The sequence below is a fragment of the Homalodisca vitripennis genome, chromosome X (assembly GCF_021130785.1).
Source record: "Homalodisca vitripennis isolate AUS2020 chromosome X, UT_GWSS_2.1, whole genome shotgun sequence".
Lineage (NCBI taxonomy): Eukaryota > Metazoa > Arthropoda > Insecta > Hemiptera > Cicadellidae > Homalodisca > Homalodisca vitripennis.
Window position 1 is genome coordinate 136,381,188 of NC_060215.1, and position 20,821 is coordinate 136,402,008.

Below are 20,821 nucleotides of genomic sequence, written 5' to 3' on the forward strand. Positions count from 1 at the left end.
TCACTCCCAGATGAGAAATCTAAAAGTGATGGGTCACCTAAAATATTTTCTATATCTGACCCATCACTAAATTCACTATCTGACAAGTTCTCCACAAGTTCTCTCAAATCACTTGAAGTCAGAGCACGATCCATCACTGCTACAATAGCCTACGGTTTCCTACAGTAAACAAACTGTTTTTATCACCAATATTCTAGAAAAAATTAATTTCTTATTACTGAAATCTGGTCAAGACTAAATTTATATTCCACAACCACAAGGGTTACTCAAATAACTGTATATATATGCAACTAACAATGATCCTAGAATAACCCAAACAGTTATTATATATAACCAAAGAAATTACAGGAAATATATATTTTGTTGTGAAAACCATCTATTTACCAAAAAATAAATAGTTACTTTAGAGCTAAAAGAGTGCTATAAATAACGTTTAGTACGTTAAAACAATAACAAACTATGTGAAATGAATTTTTAGCCAAGTCATTTTGCAATAGCCTACACAAAGCCGGTAATTTCTCAAGCATATTTCAGTAAATAGAAATTGATTTATTCTAAAATATATATATTTACACTACTACGACATCAAACACAACACACTACACATAAAATACGACACTAAAACACGCGTAAAACTATTAAAACTTACAAATATCCACAGCTCCGACCGAAACAATCCACAACGGCAGCGGCAATATGGCAGTCACAAACAAACTGCGTAGTTTTCTTTTACGTTTCAAAATGACAAGCTTGCTACGTCATAAACCATAATACAAAGAGGAATAAAACTCATTGTTCCTAGCATTTTTCTTCCCAAATCCAATGGTGCATGAATTATATCGATACGTTACCAGAGTATATTGTAAAAAGTAATTATACGAGAGAAATGTTTGACCGACAAAGTTTTGACGGTTAACAGTTAAAAAGCGGCATTAACCGACATAATTATGTCGCTTAACAGTTCTAGGGTTAATAAGTCTTTGTGTTTGTTCTGATAAGTACAATTGTTTCCTACTATGAAAAGGAAACAAACAAGCTTGTTTATCTTTTGATGAACAGCTGATGTGCAGTAGGGAATTAAACAACCTGCCTTATTAAATTTTGCTTTTGTACTCGATGTGTTTTGTGGTTATATGCTATATATTTTATTTTATGGATCATTTACTGTTTGCCCCAACAGAGTAAAGGATTTGAAAAACAAATTTGACATATCAAGCAGCATTAATACTAAAATAATTGTAATATATGCATCAATACCAGAACATTATAGACCTACTACACCTACCTCCAGTCGACTAAATATCTCGGGCAGTTTAGTCAGTGTCGGTTCTTTATAAATGAACTCTTCCCCATTCAGATCTCCGAATTTCGATCCATAGAATCCTACTCGAAAATATGTTCCAAACACTCTTTTGCCCTGTAATTGCTCCATTCTATTGAATGCATCATGAAGCTTCCTAAAAAAAAAAACAAGAATGCAACTGTAATAAACACAATAATTATAAGAAATTCTCAGCAAAAGTTTTTAGGTCAAGATTAGGCTACCACCCAACAGCTCCAAAGTTCGCCCATTTTTTAGGTATTATTATATTATCATCCATCCATGCAGTCATGTCAAATTAATCAGTATTCAAGGCCATTCCTAGAAGAAGGATAGTTCCTGAAACTATTAAGCCTATATTTCTCCTGATAGATCATGATGATGCAGGACCCTACAAATTAGGAAGTTGAAGCTATTTTTATAAATTAACTTCAATGTCCAGCTCAGAAAACTTCTAGAAAGGCTCAAGTTCCCAAATTCTTGAAGCATGTCAGTCCAGCAATAAGATGAAGGCTGGTGGTATAAAAGCAAATATTCTCCAGATGAAAAGTGGTATCATTCCAAGACAGGAGAATTCTTTGACCAAATGACACATGGATGTAGATCTCAAGAGGGGGGGTGTCCCCCTAGCAAAAATGCCAGGGCAATATCTAGTGTATTTAGATCTAAAACTGTACACAAAATGTCTGTAAGCAGCACTGAACTTTCTTTATAAAGTTGCTTTTTTGAGAATTTTATTTGTCAGTGGGTGCAATATAGACAGGAGTGTAAGTCCTTAAAAACTATTAAAATAATTAAATTTGAGATATACACATTATTTTTAGTAATAAAATGATCGCCAAATAATTCAAATTTAATTTGACATCCTCGTAATGAATTGCAATTTTATATGTTACACAAAGTTAAATTCTATAAGCAACACAAATAATCCCAGAGAAAAATTGTCTAAGAAAAACCCATAAAAATAATATCTTTATTGCTGAGAAAGACAATAATTGAACTGCACAGTAACCATTCATGAATAGATACCACATTAAAACAAATGTTGACCACAAATGCATAATTAATTATAAGATAATGAGAAGACAAATGAAACAAAACTTAAATAAACTCACCCATGAATGTTCGCAAGTTTCTTGTAATCTCTATTGGCTTCTGTGATAGGAATCATCACCTTATACACATTGTTCATAGCTTCATACATCCCAGCCTGCAAACAGAGGGTTTTAATAGCAATTAAGATTGTTTGGGCTTTTACAAATATTGAGTACATAATTGCAGAAATATAATTGATGTATGTTTAATTTACGGGTCAACAATTTTTCACTATTACTTATTACTGTTTTACTATTTAAAATATTTTGAAACATTTAGCATCATTTGAAATATTAGAGCAGCTTAAGTATAATGTATAAAGTATAACATAAAGAAGGTGTGGCGAGGGGAACCAGAGGGAGTGAGGGCATTGGGCAGACCTAGGATGCGATGGAGAGATCAGGTGGAGAAGGATTTAAGAACGATTGGCGCTACACTGGTAGTGGCTCAAGATAGAGGAAGTTGGAGAGACATTGTTGGCGAGGTCAAAAATCATCTAGGTTTCGAGTGGCCACAGGAGTAAGAGTAAGTAAGTATAATGTAAACCTACTAGTTTTCAATTGCATGTCTGCATGTGCATCAGGGCTCCTGCCATGCTTTGTTTATAGAACATAATTTGCATCGGTGTTGTTGCAGTGTGCTGTTTACAGTGTCAGTTTAATGTTTAAAACAATGATCAGCACATCTACTGTGAAATATATTTATTTATTTGGTTTTTGAGAACAAGCGAAGTTACAGCAGTGGAAATTCTTCAACGAATAACTGAAATGTGCAACCCCCATATGAACATAACTGAAGTAAGTGAGAGTTTTCATGTCCATTCCGAGGATGAAAAGATTTGTGAAAAACAGTGATTCACAGTTTCAACTTTAACATTGGAATTTACAAATGTGAGCAAAACAACTTTGCACAAAACTGTGTATGAAAATTTGCAATTTCGCAAATTGTAGTCATAATGGGTTTTCACGCTGCTCACTCAGAAACACCAAATGAAAATAAAATAGCTTGTGCTCTTGATTCTTTTGGAACAACATGGAAGGTGGTCAACTTTTATTGAAAATTGTCGCAAGACACGAACTGGTTTCTTAAATGAACCCAGGTTCTTAAAGTCAATCAATTAAATGGTGTAAACAACATCACAAGTCAAAGTCAAGACCAAGCAGACAATCCCGACACATAAGGTTACGTAACCATGATTTGGGATAAACAGTCTTGTTTGTACAACAAAACCAAAAAATGAAACGAAGGGTTTTAAAAAGTAAGTTTACAGTATAAAATGTAGTTGTAACAGGGAATACATAGGTGAGACAAAAAGACCATTAAACGTTAGGATACAAGAACAACAAAGACATGTGAAAGGAGCTAATAGAAAAGTCCTAACTTTTACTCTTGATTGATTGGTTAAAAGAATTTGGCATTGGTCACATTTTTTAGTTCTTTCAGCGTTATCCTAGGCATGTAATTTTGTAAACTGCCAGACTGCCGAGACAACACCGCCCTGGCAGTGTTGTCAAATATTATATAATGTAATTCAACGTTTGTTTTCTTGACTGTACAGTTTTGGTCTCAGAAATGTTAGCAAACTATCCTGCTCTAATTCAAGATCAACCAATAAACAAATACCGAGTAGAATGAGTTGGCAGCGTGTTCTAAGAGGCCGATAAGTCCACTCTCAGTGAAGTCCTTGCCGAGGCACACTCCCTCCTCTTCCGGGCTGAGGACATCCTCTGAGACAGCACACTCCTCCAGTGCATTTGGTGTCACACCTTCCAGACTCACTGCTCCCTTGGGTAGATAACACTGATCCTCTAGCATGTGCAGATACTCTGCCACCAGTGCTGCGGAGTGTACCAGACACATCGCTGCTTCCGTGTGGTTGTTGTGCTATTACATGATGACGTAAGTCAGAAAATAAAATAGACGTAAAGGTAAATTCGTTTCAGAAATTAATAAATGAAAAATTACAAAAATTCAATTGAAAAGCTCAAGCAACCACGATATAATCTTACTCAAAAATTTGTCACCCATTAAAAAAATGCAATTAGTGATGGTATAAAAACACTTGATGGAACTCAAAAACAGGCTCATTTTAAAATATCTTTCACTTAAGGTTACTTTCTACTTGCTAAGGCTTTTGATACTTCTTCAAATTTTCAAACACAACCCTTTCAGCCCTGGAGAATAATGATGTCAGAGGTAACCCAAACTTGTGAACTTCGGTTTTTCCATAACTGTTACAGTACAGTAAACGTGCATAAAAACCTTTATGTGGCAAATAATTGACTTCAGGGCATAACACTAAATTATCAATTTATATTGCAAATAAATCTAAAATTTAAGAAGAGAAATGACAGTGGTACCTCCATATGTTTCTGTGCCATGTTGGCCAACCATGTGAGTCGTAGGTCAGGAGAATTCTGATAACCTTTGGCTATCCGATACATGAGGTCTAGCAGCATTTCCGGGTCCTCTTGGAATTCTTTCATCTTCACTGTGTCCGATAGAATCATGTGTAAGTTGAACACCAAGTCCTTCACCTAAAAACAATATTCTTTGGTAGATTGAAGTTTCAATATGTCCACAGTATTTGGCCAACAGATTTCAACATCCTAGGAAGCTGTAAAAAAAACTTTAGTTACGTCCTATTTGGATAATCTGAGTGAAGCACTTGACACGATCTCACATGATGTTTCAGTTAAGAAGGTGACTCATTATGACACGATTAAAACCTTCCTTTAATTACTTAATTCCTTTTTTTTTAGGGAAAGACAGTAAGAATGCATTTATGCACACAGGTGGCCAGCCTTTAGTGTGGGACTCTCACAAAAGACGTGAACTACCCACTAAAAACCTCCTCTATACTTCAGGATCCTAACCCGGAAACCGTTGTTACATTACTTCAGGTAAGGTCTGATTTTAACCTAAGCCCTCAGGGCTCACGCTGATTTCTGATCTGGCCTTCTGATGGCGTGACGATCTCGATCAGCCTTTCTTAAGTGGAGGATGTCATGGATGAAGTCCGACATAGGCTCAGTGTTCCTTACCCTTGAGCATCAATCGGTAGACCGAGTCCACCAAAAAAGTACCAACAGCACGTGTTGTCTTGTGGGGGGCCTTTCCCAATGCTAGTAGCGGAATACGAATATTGTCCAATTTTGAAAAAGTCTACTTTTAACCCTTTGCATGCAACTAATAAATCCATTAACTTTCCTATAAAACCAAGGAAAGTTTGTTTTGTTCCTAAGTTCAAAGCTAATTTTTATTATAACTAAATTATAAAAGATAAAAGCATAAAAAGTATAAAACAGGGCATTTTACTTAAAATTTACTATCAATATAAATACTATTGATAAAAATAAAAAAGAACTATTTACAAAACTGTTTATTTCAAATAAATTTTAATTTAATTGTAAAATGTTATTAAACTGAAAAGGTTTATTACATTTTACTATAAAACGAGATAAATATTTCAAAACTAATCACAACACTACCACATGATGATGAATAATAACGAGTAGACATGCCCGCGAGCATGCACTCGTGGCAACCGAGAAAGATTATTGAACATTTTTAGATTTTATATTAAAAATAATAGTAAACTAAATCTGAAATTGAGTTGTTTTTGAAATCCTTAACAGGAGAGAACCAATCATAGGGTTTCTAACTCAGGTTTTACAGCCCAACAGCTGTTTACACTGTTGCATAACATTGGTTGATTCAACATTTAGTATTCAAATGAAGATATATATAAGAAAAAACGTTAGATAGAAGTAAAGTTATTTTGTGAGTATAGAATAAAATTCTTCTGCGTCAAGTGAAAAAAAAACCATATTGCCAATATTGTCTTTATGGAATATTTTAAAGTAAATAGATAGTACTTCACAGCATGTACTAATGTGAGGTAATTTATGAGGCAAAGTAAAGGCGGATTGTACAGTTCAGGTTATTTAATTCGAAAGAACCTAATCGGTTCCCTCTTATGGTCTCCACAAACCTGTTCTGGAAACGTGGTATCCTGCAGTTCCAGGTCTTCTTCAGAATAGAGTAGAATGGTTTTCAACGACCTGCGCAGAGAGGCTTCACTGAATGTCTGACTGGTGCCCACTAGAGAGCTCAAGGACATGGTTACCTGCATCTTCACTCGAGCAAAGTTCTGCAACCAACAGTAATTAATTTAATTAAAAATCTTTGATCAATCAAGTGACATAAGGATATACTGGATACAGCATACATAAGTTATATGACAGACTTATGTTCATATACTGTATAATACTGACTCTATGTATGCTATTAACCTTTAGAACGCAATTAATGTGAATCCCCGCAAACGCCATACTTGACCTCCACGTCATTAACAGTGCAAAATATATTTGAAGTTAGTTAAATGCAATAAGCTACTTTAAAAATTTTAACTGTTGCACAAAAATTGAAATCTAATGTCTTTTAGTATCGTCCTTCACAATTATGAGTGACTATTATTAGAACATTTTCTTATCTAAGGTCTATCATCTTATCATCTGGGCAGACAATGATATATTTGGATGGCTCTGTAGGACCCACAGAACAGACAAGCAGGTGGATGGAGCTAGACATAGGGTACCCCCTCCCCCTGCTGCGGAGTGAAGGTATAAATACTTTCTTGCCAACCGCGATAGGTACGGAGCCATGCACCGGCCATTTCAAAGGCCTTTTTTGAACTGAAAATCTCTCCAAGAGACACAATGTGTATCAGATATAATCATGGGCGTTTTGGTCAAAGTGTACACGGCGGATTAACCAGATTTCTAATATATCTGTCTACTCCAGAAGATTCACTTATGGCTGGTTTATACCTTCCAGTTGAACCCACACTGGGTACAGCAAAAACCGATGTGTCACTTAAACTTAAGCAACCTTATGGATGTCCAGTAGTGGCACATTACTAATCGCAAATGTCGAGATTCTGGGGCGCAAGAGTAATTCAATAGGTCTAGTCTACTGTGGAAGATGACTGTTGGAGTTGGTAGGGTTCGTTCCCTAAGCGTCAAAGTTTCTTGCCAGCCTTGACATAAGGGTGTGCCACCCCCTGCCTGCTTTGACTGGAGAGCCTGGTTCAGAGGTGGCTTTCCCTTCTTCCGAGGGGACATGACTTGAGATTAGTGGCCTAAATTTTTCCTCATGAATCTCAACAGGAGGCGGCCCCTACCACCAACCTTGCCCATCCAAGATATCCTGTCACTCTGGAAGCAGCGCAAAGGTCCTTATAGGACTAGGTGCAATTTTCTAAGCTTCTTGTCCTAAGAGAAAAAAAACTGTCTACGACGTAGGAAGGGTTAATTCACTTTAAAACTAAAATTTAATAAAATATTGTTAAATTCAGATTTAATATAACAATATCCATCCATCCAGCCATCTTTTAAGGAACTGGGAATCATGATAGTGGTCAACCTCTACATTCAAGAGGTAATCACTTATGCTGACAATAAAAATCCACCACCCAACAACATGCTTCATCCTTTGCTACACCTCAACATCGCCTCACTCTGTACGAAAGACAACCACTCTAAATTGGCTGCAGACTACATAATCATCTCCCAGAACAACAGAAAAGAATGAGAGGACAGGAATTGAAGAGAGAGCTCAGCAAATGGTTGATAGAACGACCCTACTACAGCCTAGCTGAGTTCTACAATGACAACTGATTTCATTGTACATTAAGATAACCTATTTTATTGTACCATGTAACTTTCTGAAGTTAACAACATTGTAATTTTAGTATTCTGTAAACTGTTTGACGCCTTTGTATTTCTCTATGAAATTACATTTAATGGAGAAATTGATTGATTGATATTTTTAATATTCATTTAATTTATCAGCTTTCATTTTCTCATTTTATTCTTCTATCTCCAAGCAGAAGTGTTAGAAAGTATCATGTGGGCCAAACTTATATTGTGTTAAGTAAAGGATTTACACGATAACAAAAACATAAAAATACATTTTATTTGCATTTGAGTTCTACGACGATTTAAGGAAATATAGTCCTGCTTGGATTTAAAGTAGAAATCAAGTTCTCATTTATTTCAAGCAAGAGTTGAATAAATTGCCCTTTCTTTCTGCTACAAAATTAGAACAGACATAATACGATGAACAATAAAGTGACGAAAAGAAAGATAAACTGACATTGCCGATCTCAAAGTTCTGGCGCATCAGCAGATAGAGAGAGGCTGAGGCATGGGAGCGGATGCTGCTCAGCAGAGAACTGCAGTGTTTCAGCAGTTGAAGGCAGAGGTCAGCGCACTGCTCTGTCTCCTCGTCAAACAGAAGGTTGGGGAACTACAACAAACAGCATTTGGTAAGTAAATGTCTTTCTGACAAAATACAATTGGAAGAAATTTACAACACTGTTGATTGATCCAATCAAAACAACTGAGTTACCTTAAAAACCAATGAGCGCTGAGTGGCAAACATGTTGTGAAGCACAAACGTGCTCTGGTTCCGTGAGAGAGCGTGAAGCAGCACTTTGAGTGTGGGGCCAAGCAAGCACTGCAGGTGGTCCGACTGGGATGAAACCTAGAGTATACATGAGTTTATCATCTGACTGATATCATACACATTCAACAGTACAGTGGTGTGGATATGAACAGTTCGCATCGGGGATAAAGTTATATACAAACGATAAAGTTATGCCAAAGGTTGCAACGTTCAACAGAAAAAATTCAAAATATAGTACATTTATACACTCTACAATAAGAATATAATGGTGATTTACTCAAATAAATTTCACCATTAACAACCTACCTTACCATACCTACCTTATTATGTTTACCTTATTTGCTATATTACTAAACATTGCAAGAAAGAATAAAAACAACAATAATATTGTGTACAAAAGTTTTTTTAATATATCACTTTAATTTCATATTTTAAAATCTGTTTGATGACACAATTACAAAAATATTTCCAAGGAGTTAATGCAAGGAGTTAAGAGTCTGTAAGTTAGTAATCACAAATGTAATTAATTAATACTAATATAAAATACTTATGGGTATTAAAAAGAACATCAAAAATAAATGTAATGAAAAGAAAATCAATTTTAAGTATTCCGGAAAAAATATCAATTTTTGTTTACACTGAGGCTAAGAGTCAATAATTGTATAAAAGCCTGTTTGTGTTATACATGTGTATTTATCATTTTATAAATATTTTTAAACATTACATAGATGGATGGATTTCAATAACCTTCAAGTATAGTGCTGATTTCAATAACCTTATAGTATAAATGCTGGTATTGCCAGTAACCAAATGCAATATTTTTACTCCTCATATTTTAAAATTGTTTACTAAATTTAATGTTAAAGAAAAAAAATGTTTCTCAAAAACACTCTACTTATTGATACAATTTCATTTATTCTCATACTGGGCATACCTGAACGATCTGCTCAAGTGTGTCGAGGATCACCAAGCTGACTTCAGTTGCAAGGTTTCCTTCTATATGGGCATCTGACTCTGCCTGAGACCGGCTTTGTCTGTCCGGTACATCTGTCGCCGGCCGGTATGCCATCTGCTCCTTGCGCCATCGTAACCGGTCACCGGTCCAACCTGGTGAAGGTGGGTTCCTCTCTACCCACCAAAATCAATTTACTTTAATAAATTTTTCAGTACAATAAATAACTGCATAGCTACTTGTGGTATTGAGAAAATTCAGAGAAGCTACCAGTATACTATGCAGCATGAAAACACCTATTGTTAATTTATTGTATTTACACCTTAGCCAAAATAGACTCTCAAATCGTTTTGGTAGGGTCAGAGCAAGGCTGTACAGTTACCTTCTCCTACAAAAAAAACTAGTATATGCCCACCAGGGGAAAAAGGGAGTCAGATCTGAAACATGAAGAAAGATTCAGAGCCCACGCAATCCAAAATAATGTTTATCTCCCTTAATGCTAAAGCATACATTAGGCTCCTAGATCTAAGCAAGGAGGATATACGACTAGGGCATGGCCCTCTTCGAAAACATCTGATGAAGGTGGATCTAAGCCATACTGATGAATACAGACTCTATAAAGAACCAGAAGTATCAGCAGAGCACATATGACTGAACTGTCCTGCTGTTTGTAAAACCAGGAAAAAGTTCCTAGGGCTTATTTCTTGAGCTCAAAGGATATTAGAGAACAGGAGGACAAATCTCATTGGTTTTTGCAGGAGCCACAGATTTGAGGAATAAACATAAGTAAGAGAGGCAAAAAGATCCTTATAGGACTAAGTGCATGGTACTAGACTTTTCCCACAGATAAAAAAATATTGCTTGGCAAACATAAAGGGTCAAATGTAAAGTTTGTACTATACGAGATACAATAAAACATTCAACAATATTAATTACATTAACTAGTCCTTTTTTTATCCTTGTCAATTCTACCCAATGCAGTATGAATAAATCATCTAAAATAGTGTTTTTAAGTCAAATGTCAAAAACTTGTCAACATTATACAACACATTATACGTGAGGTTAAGAGGCATTTCAAACAACTTTTTAATTGTACATTTGTTAAATCGACCTTTACACAATAATAAACTTGATTATGGCATAAATGTGATTTATACAAGTTGAAATGACTGATAATAACACTTCTGTTTCAATTATTATTTTCCTTATTAATCTTTAGGTCTTTAGATTTCTACATATAAATATAAAATGTGTTTAAAGTGCTCGTAAGTCTTTAAAAGTTTTTCAAATTGGGTTATCTCAAATACTTTTGGCAATGTAGCCAATGCTGTTAATAGCCTACATTGCTACTTCAAAGAATAAATAAATTACAAACCATGGGGATGCAAAGGTATGATCGCTACCAGACGTTGTAGTAGTGTGTTATGACTTCTAATGTTAAAAACTGGCCACATCGTATCCTTATGAGTGCATTTTATACTATGTCAAAAACAAAGGATACTGTAATTAATACATTGAAATTATGGTTTCCACTTTTAAATAAAAAAGCTCACTTGATGCAAATACTATTACTTGAATTCTATGAAGTGTTGCTTATGAAGAAATACAAACCTTTGCGACGCAGCATCATCTCACAACGTGCAGAACCCTGTCCCAAAATAACGTCTTCTAGGCGAGACTTGATGTCCAAAGTTTTGTTATTGAATTGTTGCACCGAGTGCTTGATCACTTTCTTGCCCTACAACAGTTAAATTACTCACTCGTATAATATTTACATTCCTTAAACAATACTAATTATTTAAAGACAGTAGCATATTCTAACTTAACACTTATCACACAAGTTTTTGCCGTTTCCTTATTAAATCTTTTTGAAGTTAGGATGATATTTGCTTGTAACAAATTTATATTGCATTGTTAGTAGTGATTTCTTGATGTAGATTAAATACAAATTTTAAGAGGTTGAAAGAATTAATTTTTAAGTCATAATAATCTCACTAGAAGGTGGGTTTTACAGAAGCTTGCTGCCAAAACTACTGTATAACCAACACTGTCTTGAGATTATCGAGATGCAGCAAAAACTGGTAAAACCTTGATTTTTAGTAAACTATAGCAGCCTTTTCCCGAAAATTGCCTCTGTAGGAAACGCCTGAATATTTTAAACAATTTTACACCATTAGACTCATACACTATTTAACACTTGAAGTTTAACACGATCATGTCAGTGGAGAAGTTCTCTCACCTTGTACTCGAAACACGAAATGCAGATGTTGAGCACTTCTAGCAACTGGCGCAACCGCTGGACAGGCAGATCAAGCCACCACTGGCGCAACACTTCCTTGTCCATGTTTTTGACGATCCACAGGAAGCAGATGAGCAAATTCCGAGTGGTCTCATTGCTCAGGCCTGCTCGGCGAGTCTGCAATCATCGTTTTACTCTCAACTTTTAATAATTTTATGTATAAAAAATATGTATAAAGGAAGATACCTGATATGGCACTCCTCTCTTGTGATTTCAAAACAGTAACAAAATCGCTCAATTAAGTTCTCAACCACAAAAAGTCTTAAGGTCCTTGATAACCTCATATTCTCAATCCATTTTTGGTGCAGTGTTCAATCCTCTTTTAAAACCCCCACAGTTAAGAAAAAACAGAAATTGATCAGTAGTTATTTTTTGTGCAATAAAGCTTATTTGTATATTTTCAAGAAATAAATAACTTTTAGAAAACACTACGAATACAAATTAGTTTGATTTAAACTTATTAACAACTGTACCTAGAATGACATACAATAGAAAATCACAATTCATTGCAGTTATAACACATATATTTACTAGTGTCATTAAAATACAGCCAATTAAAATTTAGACATCATATATACAAAATGTTACTATTTGTGCAACATCTTATTTACAAAAGAAAACAACATTTATTGACAAACATTCCAAGAAGAACCTCATGTAGACCCTATTTAGAATGAACAGTGTACTAACCATTTATGGTTTAAGTCTAATAAATGGTTTAGAATCTCTAAACCATTTATTAATGGTTTAGAGATGAACATACAAAAATGTAAAGTAATGAAAATAGAGAGAAGGGAAGGAAATAACAAAGACGTGTTAGTTGAAGGAAAAAGACTTGAAAAGGTGAAGGAATTCTGTTATTTAGGAAGTATCATAACAGATAGGGGCACAATAAGAGAAGAGATAGGAAACAGAATATGTAAGAGAGGAAAGTTTTTTAATATGGTGAAGAAGATTGTGTGGAGTTGGAACATTGGGAAAGAATCAAAAGTATTGATGTATAAATCTTATTTCCAACCAATTTTATTATATGGAGCATAGACGTGGATTGGACTAAAAATGATTTAAGCAGATTGCAAGCTGCAGAAATGAGATTTTTAAGAGGGATAGAGAAGACTACAAGAAGAGATAGAATAAGGAACGAAATAACCAGAGAAAGATTGAAGGTAGTTTCACTGCAAGAGACAATGGAAGGAAGAAGAATACAGTGGATGGGGCATGTGAAGAGGATGGGAGATAATAGAATGCCTAGAATAGCACTGGAGAAGGAGGAAGGAGGAAGAAGACCAAGAGGAAGACCGAGAGGAAGATGGGAGGACCAAGTGTGGAGAGACATAGAGAGAAGGGGACTACAGAAAATACAGGTGGAGGAAGAGGAGACCTGGAATGATAGACAAAAGTGGAGGAGGCTGTGTACGACGACCCGTGATAACGGAAACGTCAGATGATGATGATGATGAGTGTACTAACATTGTTCAGATTATTCATTTACTGTGTGTCAGTAACAGTCAAGGCAAAAAAGACTGAAATATTTTGCAGGTCTCTTAAAAATATGAAACAAGGTAAAAAATAACACAATAAAAACTCTGGCTTACAAGTTAAGAATTTTTAAATAGTCTCCATAAGATAAAGGACTAAAAAATAACAACAACCTACCTACTGGAAATTAAAATATTAGAGATGTAAATTAATTTTTTTATAAGAAGGAGAGGTTGATTCCCTGTTCAGCCTTATTATGCCCAATGTCTTGGGCCTTTGGCCTGTGCAAGGACCTTATCCAACATAATAAGGAGGAGAGTTGATACAGTACAAGGTCGATGGTATTGGTACTGGTAAAAAGTGCAACGGTCAAAGACAGGATTTAAACCCGCACTATCTCTAACTCAGATCCAAAGTCCTACATTTTAGACCACGGTTTTTCAATCATTGGTTCTCCAAAAATTTAAATTCAATCTGGCTGCTAAGCAACCCATTTTACCCCATCACATATTTTTTTCTCAAATTGAATACTGTACAACTCTGTACTTAAATGGTTACATCTTAGTGCTGTGTTAATTTTATGACATGAAGTGATCAATACAGTTATGTTATATAGTTTAATTTGTAGCTTACTGATTAATCTCTTGTAACCTGTGTACTTTGTGTACTAACTGCATGATTAAATAAAATGTAATAATCGTGTAAATGAAAAATAAATAAGTAAACGTTAATACAAAATTTAATACAGTAAATCTTTAACATAATAAATGTGTGATACACTATAATAAATGCCAATCTGTCCACAGATCAAAATTGATAAGCCTATCAACCTGAGAAAATCAATTATGATCTGACAGAAAAGGGTCCTGTTCCCCCTTTATAGGCTTTAGTGGTCAACGATCTCTTAACTAAAGCTGAACAAAGAGGTATAAAGCTATAACTATGCTGACAACCTAGTGACTATGGCCAGAGCCTGACATAGAGGTATTCTACAAAAGATAACAAAATAAATTTGAATCGTTCCTCAAATGCCAAAGAGGTATGAGGCAAGATGCTGCACATACCATTAGGTTGTTAACATAATTTTCATAGCCTACTGTGTTTTAACTTTGATAGTTTGTTGTAGAGATGGGTATTCAGATTAAATTTCGTTGCATAATCTGAAATTTCAATTTGTTATTTCTGTAGAGCATTGGAGTTTATAACTCTGCTACACCAACATAGATATTTACAAAGATGATTAACTACATTTGTTTTCACAAAGTGTCTGCCACCCACCCCAAGACCACCTGACCTTTCTTGGTCTTAGTAATAAAACCTCCTTCCCTTACATGGAGAGCCTTCTGCTTATTTACTAGTAATCACTTTTATTGACATAACAAACCTGCTGAAATATCTTCACTTTGTCCGGTGGAGTGACTTTGATGCCAAACATGGACGTACCAGCAATGGCCATAGCAACTGATTGGTTGATACCCGCATCTGGTACCAGCTCCTCGTTCTGCTGTAGTCGTCCTACACAAACAACATAGCCCATCAATTCTAACACTTGAACACCGTACTGTGTTACTTATGAGCAGAAGTGGTCTGTGCAACATAGTACAATTATGACTGAGACACCTATTCTGCGAATGTTTTCCTTACAATAATCTATGCACCTGATCAAAACTGGTTGCATATAGCACAAAAAAGCTGATTTATTAAATAATTTTATAATGTTATAGCAACTAATCTAAAAGTATTGATTACATTTAACGTAACGCTATAATAATTAACCAAATCTGAGTTTGGTATAGGATATTAATATATTTAAATATCAAGCACATTACTTAACCAAAGTCTGGTGTAATAGTAGTTATAATTAATATCTTTGTTAACTGCACAGACTGTGGAAATCTCATACACTAATTCAACTAATAATTGAGTCTTTTTAATACAATTGGTTAATAACTGAATTAAACTAGTCTCCAACTGCATTTAATTAAAGAAAATCCCCATAATTAATAACCTTAATAGATTTTATGTTTATTTATCTAGTAGTATACAGTTCTGTTTGTACACTGACATAGAATCTACAGACAGTTTTCAAGAGTCAAGAGATATTGAACATTATGCAACTATATTATACCAGTTGCCCCAACAGACCCATACCCCATTTTAAATATTTTCTCCTCATTTAGGGATATCATTGCTACTAAAAACTATCCCCTCCCCCCGAGGAGGTTTGTTCAAACGGTATTTCTTTATTTAGAGTGATAAAAAATTTGTTTTCTTGGTATTGTTGATTTTGTACCATCATAATTTTTAATATGAAGTATTAATTTAATTTTAAAATGTTCAGTTGTCTATCACCACAATTGTTTGGAAATGGGATGATTTGAAAAGTCATAAAGAATTTTCTCAGTTGATGTTACATAGGTACCTCCAGAGATTATTGAAAACTCTCAACTGTTGAAAATTTAGGGTGAAAAGGGAGGGTTGGTACTTTTAGGACAACCACTGTAGTGTGGTAATGCAGAATGAAACATTGTAACAATTTGAAGCCTGAAATTATTATAATTCATTTGAACAATAGGTACTGTCAAAAATTTTTTTAGTACAGTCAATCATAGAACTGACTGTAATAAAGCGGAGTGAAGCATTGTAGCAATGTAAAATGATTCATTTGGACAGTAAGTTTAGGTTGGAACTCGCATTTGGATAATCTGTGTACTAAATTGGCTTGATACTACATTAAATAAATAAGTTACTCAAGCCATGAGTAACTTATTTATTGAATACAAATGAAAGACTAGATGGTTATAATATATAGAGAGACATCTACAGTAATTGTGTTAAGAAGAATTATTTATTAGAAGGAACGATGAAGAACAGGATGGGATGAACTAAATTAACAATGTGGTAAACATGTATTGGACCAGTTAGGGTTCACTGCGCATAAGACAGCAGGGTTTTGGTTACTGAGATGTATATCAGTGGTTACTAAGAGTTAGGATTGGTAGGTCATTTGGAAAATCAGGAAAAATAAGGGGTAAATACAAAAAAACCACAAAACGAACTCAAATCATATTTATTTTTGTAAAAACTATTTTACTCAGTGATAGGAAATCCACTACAACTTGCTTACACTAATTTATAAAATAGGTTTACTAGTTTATCAAATTGTATCCAAACTTTCTTTAATGGCATAAATCTTATTTTAAACTATAAACTGTGTTTGAGTCTTCCTGAACATTATTTACAAACATGTCTACAGTAGGACAATTATTTCCTTTCCATTTTAAACATGGGCAATCATTTTAATAAATTATATTGCAAGAAAGTTGATTAGATTATTAACCCTTTCCCGCTCGTATTGTTTCCAGGCGCTCACGGTGCTTCTAACCTCAATTAATTCGCTCTGCCGGTCGTGTTCGGTCAAAATACGCGGCGGCTCAACTTACACACGTTCTGTCATTGTAATTAACTATAATTATATATATTAATTATTTTACTATATATTGGTTCAATGAAGTTGATTGTACGAGACCAGGGAGGGGGCACATGGACAGCTGGGTGCCGGTGGCGCGGGGTTGTTTGTTGCGCAGTTACTTGGTGAAGGTCATTGTCTGGCTCGCTGTCACTGCCACTGCCACTGTGATCACTCCGAACTACATCCTCAATGCCACCAACCACTTCACAAAGCTCTGGTACATCACTACACTCACTTGATTCGTCACAATCACTACTAATAACGAGATCGATTTCACTGTCACGAAGTGTACGACTACAACCCGCCATTGTTTCCGCACAACTAATATAAATAGCAAAATAATGGAATAAATCTACTGTAAAAGTGAAGTAAATGGTCTCCTGATAGCAAACAACCCGTAGTAGTACCAAATATTGCTACTCGAGAGCAGCACTTATCGGCTCTAGGGGGTAAAGCAGTGCGTGCCGATCTGTGCTGTTTAAGCTGCAGTGGCTATGTGGTGGCCGTGCCGATTCATGCCTTGCGAGCGGGAGAGGGTTAACCCTGAAACATTGACCTACAATAGCATGGAAGCGGTATGCCATCTTTTGTAGTTTGGACAAGGGTGATGAATTTCCCTAGGAGAACCTGATAGGTTGTTTTCGGCGGTTTGTGGAACTGCTGAAATCGTAGACTGGTAGACCTCATGGTGTGTTTCCGGGGTGCGCAAAAAGCCCTTGAGGCTTAAGTGCATGGCAATAGGCCGCCCCATAGAACCCTGGAACCGGTGATCATATTTCCCAAAGTGGCGGAGTGTTTTATGTACCTCGGACTTGTAATAACTCGCCAAACTTACTCACTACCGATATCATCACTATACAGAACTAGGGTTAGCACAGCAATGCTATCGCAGTAACTGGAAAAGCTCCAAAAAACTTTGCTAGGTGTCATAATATGCAGTAGACTATTACATTAGTTCTCAATAATAGCACACAACAATAAAAAACAAAACTGCAAATGCTGTGTGCAACCTTATGGGTATCCTTTGGCGTACTCATCAACAAGAGTACTTATTAAATACCCAAGTGTTTGTGATATTGGTTAAAACTAACACATACGTTTGTATGAACCAAATAAGTGACAATATAACAAATGTTACTATGAGTTTAGAATAGCTGATAATGTTCTTTATCTATTAACTTAGACTAAGATATTTGATTTTATTCCTCTTCCACATCTCTAATTATCACTTTTCCGTTGAACTAATATTTTAGGCTTTTCGGAGGGTAAATTGAATAATAATGTATGGATAATTATAAGAACATAATCAGGGTATAAATCCTGTCTACTGAGATGCCGCTGTCCAAATTTCCACAAACTTTCCTTTAAAGGCAGGAGTCAACTTGAAGATCAACTGAAAAAATATCCATTTTTTAATTAAATAGTTTTATTTTAATAAGCTTACAAATAAAAATATGATCTAAAGACATTTAAAAATCAATAGAACTGCATAACATAATTTCTACAAATACATGCATGACCTGATTCAACTGTAGGATTTTGTTTTTTGGCAGGTGTAAATATTTTCATAAAATAACTCCATATACTGCTCTGTGTTGGTTTAGCAATGGGTTCGGCTTCATCCTTTTCCTCCTCTTCCTCTTCTTCTTCTTCTTCTTCTTCTAGGACTGAAAACATAATGGAATAAAAACCACTTAGGCAGTCTTCACTTAAGGATTATTTTTCAATAAGATTTTGATTCTCTTCCTTAAAATCTATAAAACAAAATTAGTAATGGAAGGGATACTAGGCACTTACAGTCCCATAAAAATGAAACTTTAAGAAAATTAAGTGAAACAACGTTTCTAGAACATTTCAAGATAACAATTTCGATATATTAAATCTGACAGATCATGTCAAAGTGGGCTGAATATTGTTTTTTATACTGAAAGTAAGATTGACTAATATAAAACTAGACGAGGATGAACTTGAGGTTACTTCATATATTATACATGTATCCTATTCAGATATTGTGCATGGATATCTGACTGCAATCATTTTTGTTTCCACACAGAGAAACTGTTATTTGTAGTTAAATAAACTAAAGAGTTAAATAAATGTAAAGATATAATAAATGTAAATAAAAATTGATAAACCAGTGGGCTTAAGAATACCAATAACCACCATTGGGAAACCCACCTATTGTTTCACCCATTGTTATTTTGTACACATTTAAGTACACATTTTCACAAAGAAGCGTATAAAGGAAATAAAAGTAAAAAGAAATTATTATACAGAAATAACTGGTGATTGTAAATGAAGAACTGTACTGAATCAAGACTCAAATCTTATGGACAATGTAAACAACACTGGAAATATAAGACTGATATGTAATGAAATAATTAAACTGTTTCATGTCCACGCTTTTACAGCCTAAACTGCAACGTACAAAATTAATAATTAAATTCCTCCAGTAAAAGAGTTTAAAGTATTTGTTGCTGCCAGTTTTGAATTTGATCAGATGACATATCTTTAATATGGATTAATCTGCTTTTGCATTTAACTGCCATGTGCCCATGTTGACATATTTCCAATAACTGCTTACTTAATGCTGAAAACTAGAAGCCCTAACAGCGCCTGCCTGAACTAAAAAACTCAGCAACACTTTTTTTATTACTATTGCACTAACAAAGAATAATGTTCAATGTGATTTTCTCTTGCAGTGTTCTTTCTTTTTTCATGTGATTAGATGATTTATAAAAGACAGGAACATCTTTTTTACACATTGGTTTATAACAGCTAACTTTTAAAAAGCTAGGATGATAAAGGAGTTCACAGAATCATCATTCTGAGATATTGAATGTCTTTTTCAAAGGACAATAATTTACTGCTATCTATGAGGTTTTTAATTTTGAAACTCGTTGTAACAATTTTTTATGACTGCTTCACTAACGTATGTTGTACTGTTAAATTGTGTAGCATCTATCTAGATGAATGAAATCACTCCATAAACTATGGCTAAAACATAAGGTCACATACATATTTGAAAGTAAATTGTGAAAAGAAAAGTCTTACCTTGATATGGTAGAAACATTGATGTAACCGAAAGGTGTGCACAAAAAATAAAATCTTAAAGAAAGAAAAACAGGAGAAGAGATGAGTCATGGGACAGGACAGTTGGTCAATAGGAGTAGCTAAATAAATTTTAAATAGGAATAGAATAAATCAGGGTTAAATGGTGAGAGGTTTAGTAAAGAGGTGAGAAAAGAAAAGACATGGCGTTGCAGCCTGGTAGTGAACATCATATAAGCATCTTCCATGGTCTTCTTGCAAAACTTCAAACATAACTCCAAACCAACATTTTATTACTGGAGGCACAAAAACTGAAGATTTCATATTTAATGGAAACTCTTGTGTACAAGTACTGGAAAGAAACTAAAGAACAAATTTGCTTCAAAATATAAAAAGAAATAAATTGGAACTGTGAATTCCAGCCAAAAATTCTGGCGAGTGTACTATGAATAAAACACATAAGCTAGTAAAATAATACATGTTCATAAAAGAGTGTCATAAACTTTTGTTGCTAATAGTACTCACCATTTCAAATAAAAAATATCCTTTAAACGCAGGTTGATAAATATGTCACTAAGCCGGGTGTAAATTAGTATAGAACAAAATTATTATCTCTAGAACTAGTAAAGCTGCAGATACCAAACTTTGCACATGTGTTGTGATAAAAAAGAGGAAACTAAA

At 34.7% G+C, this 20,821-nt stretch overlaps 1 protein-coding gene across 1 annotated transcript in view; it reads right to left on the bottom strand.

Annotated features, from left to right (window-relative positions):
* Positions 1-20,821, bottom strand: part of LOC124369633 (dedicator of cytokinesis protein 7) — a 74,903-nt gene that overhangs the window by 13,263 nt on the left and 40,819 nt on the right. Inside the window, 11 exon segments of the mRNA XM_046827685.1 lie at positions 1,286-1,457; positions 2,437-2,531; positions 4,040-4,300; positions 4,777-4,953; positions 6,411-6,569; positions 8,576-8,728; positions 8,831-8,965; positions 9,822-10,015; positions 11,451-11,577; positions 12,079-12,255; positions 15,002-15,132. Of these exon segments, the coding sequence (XP_046683641.1) occupies positions 1,286-1,457; positions 2,437-2,531; positions 4,040-4,300; positions 4,777-4,953; positions 6,411-6,569; positions 8,576-8,728; positions 8,831-8,965; positions 9,822-10,015; positions 11,451-11,577; positions 12,079-12,255; positions 15,002-15,132 (1,781 nt within the window).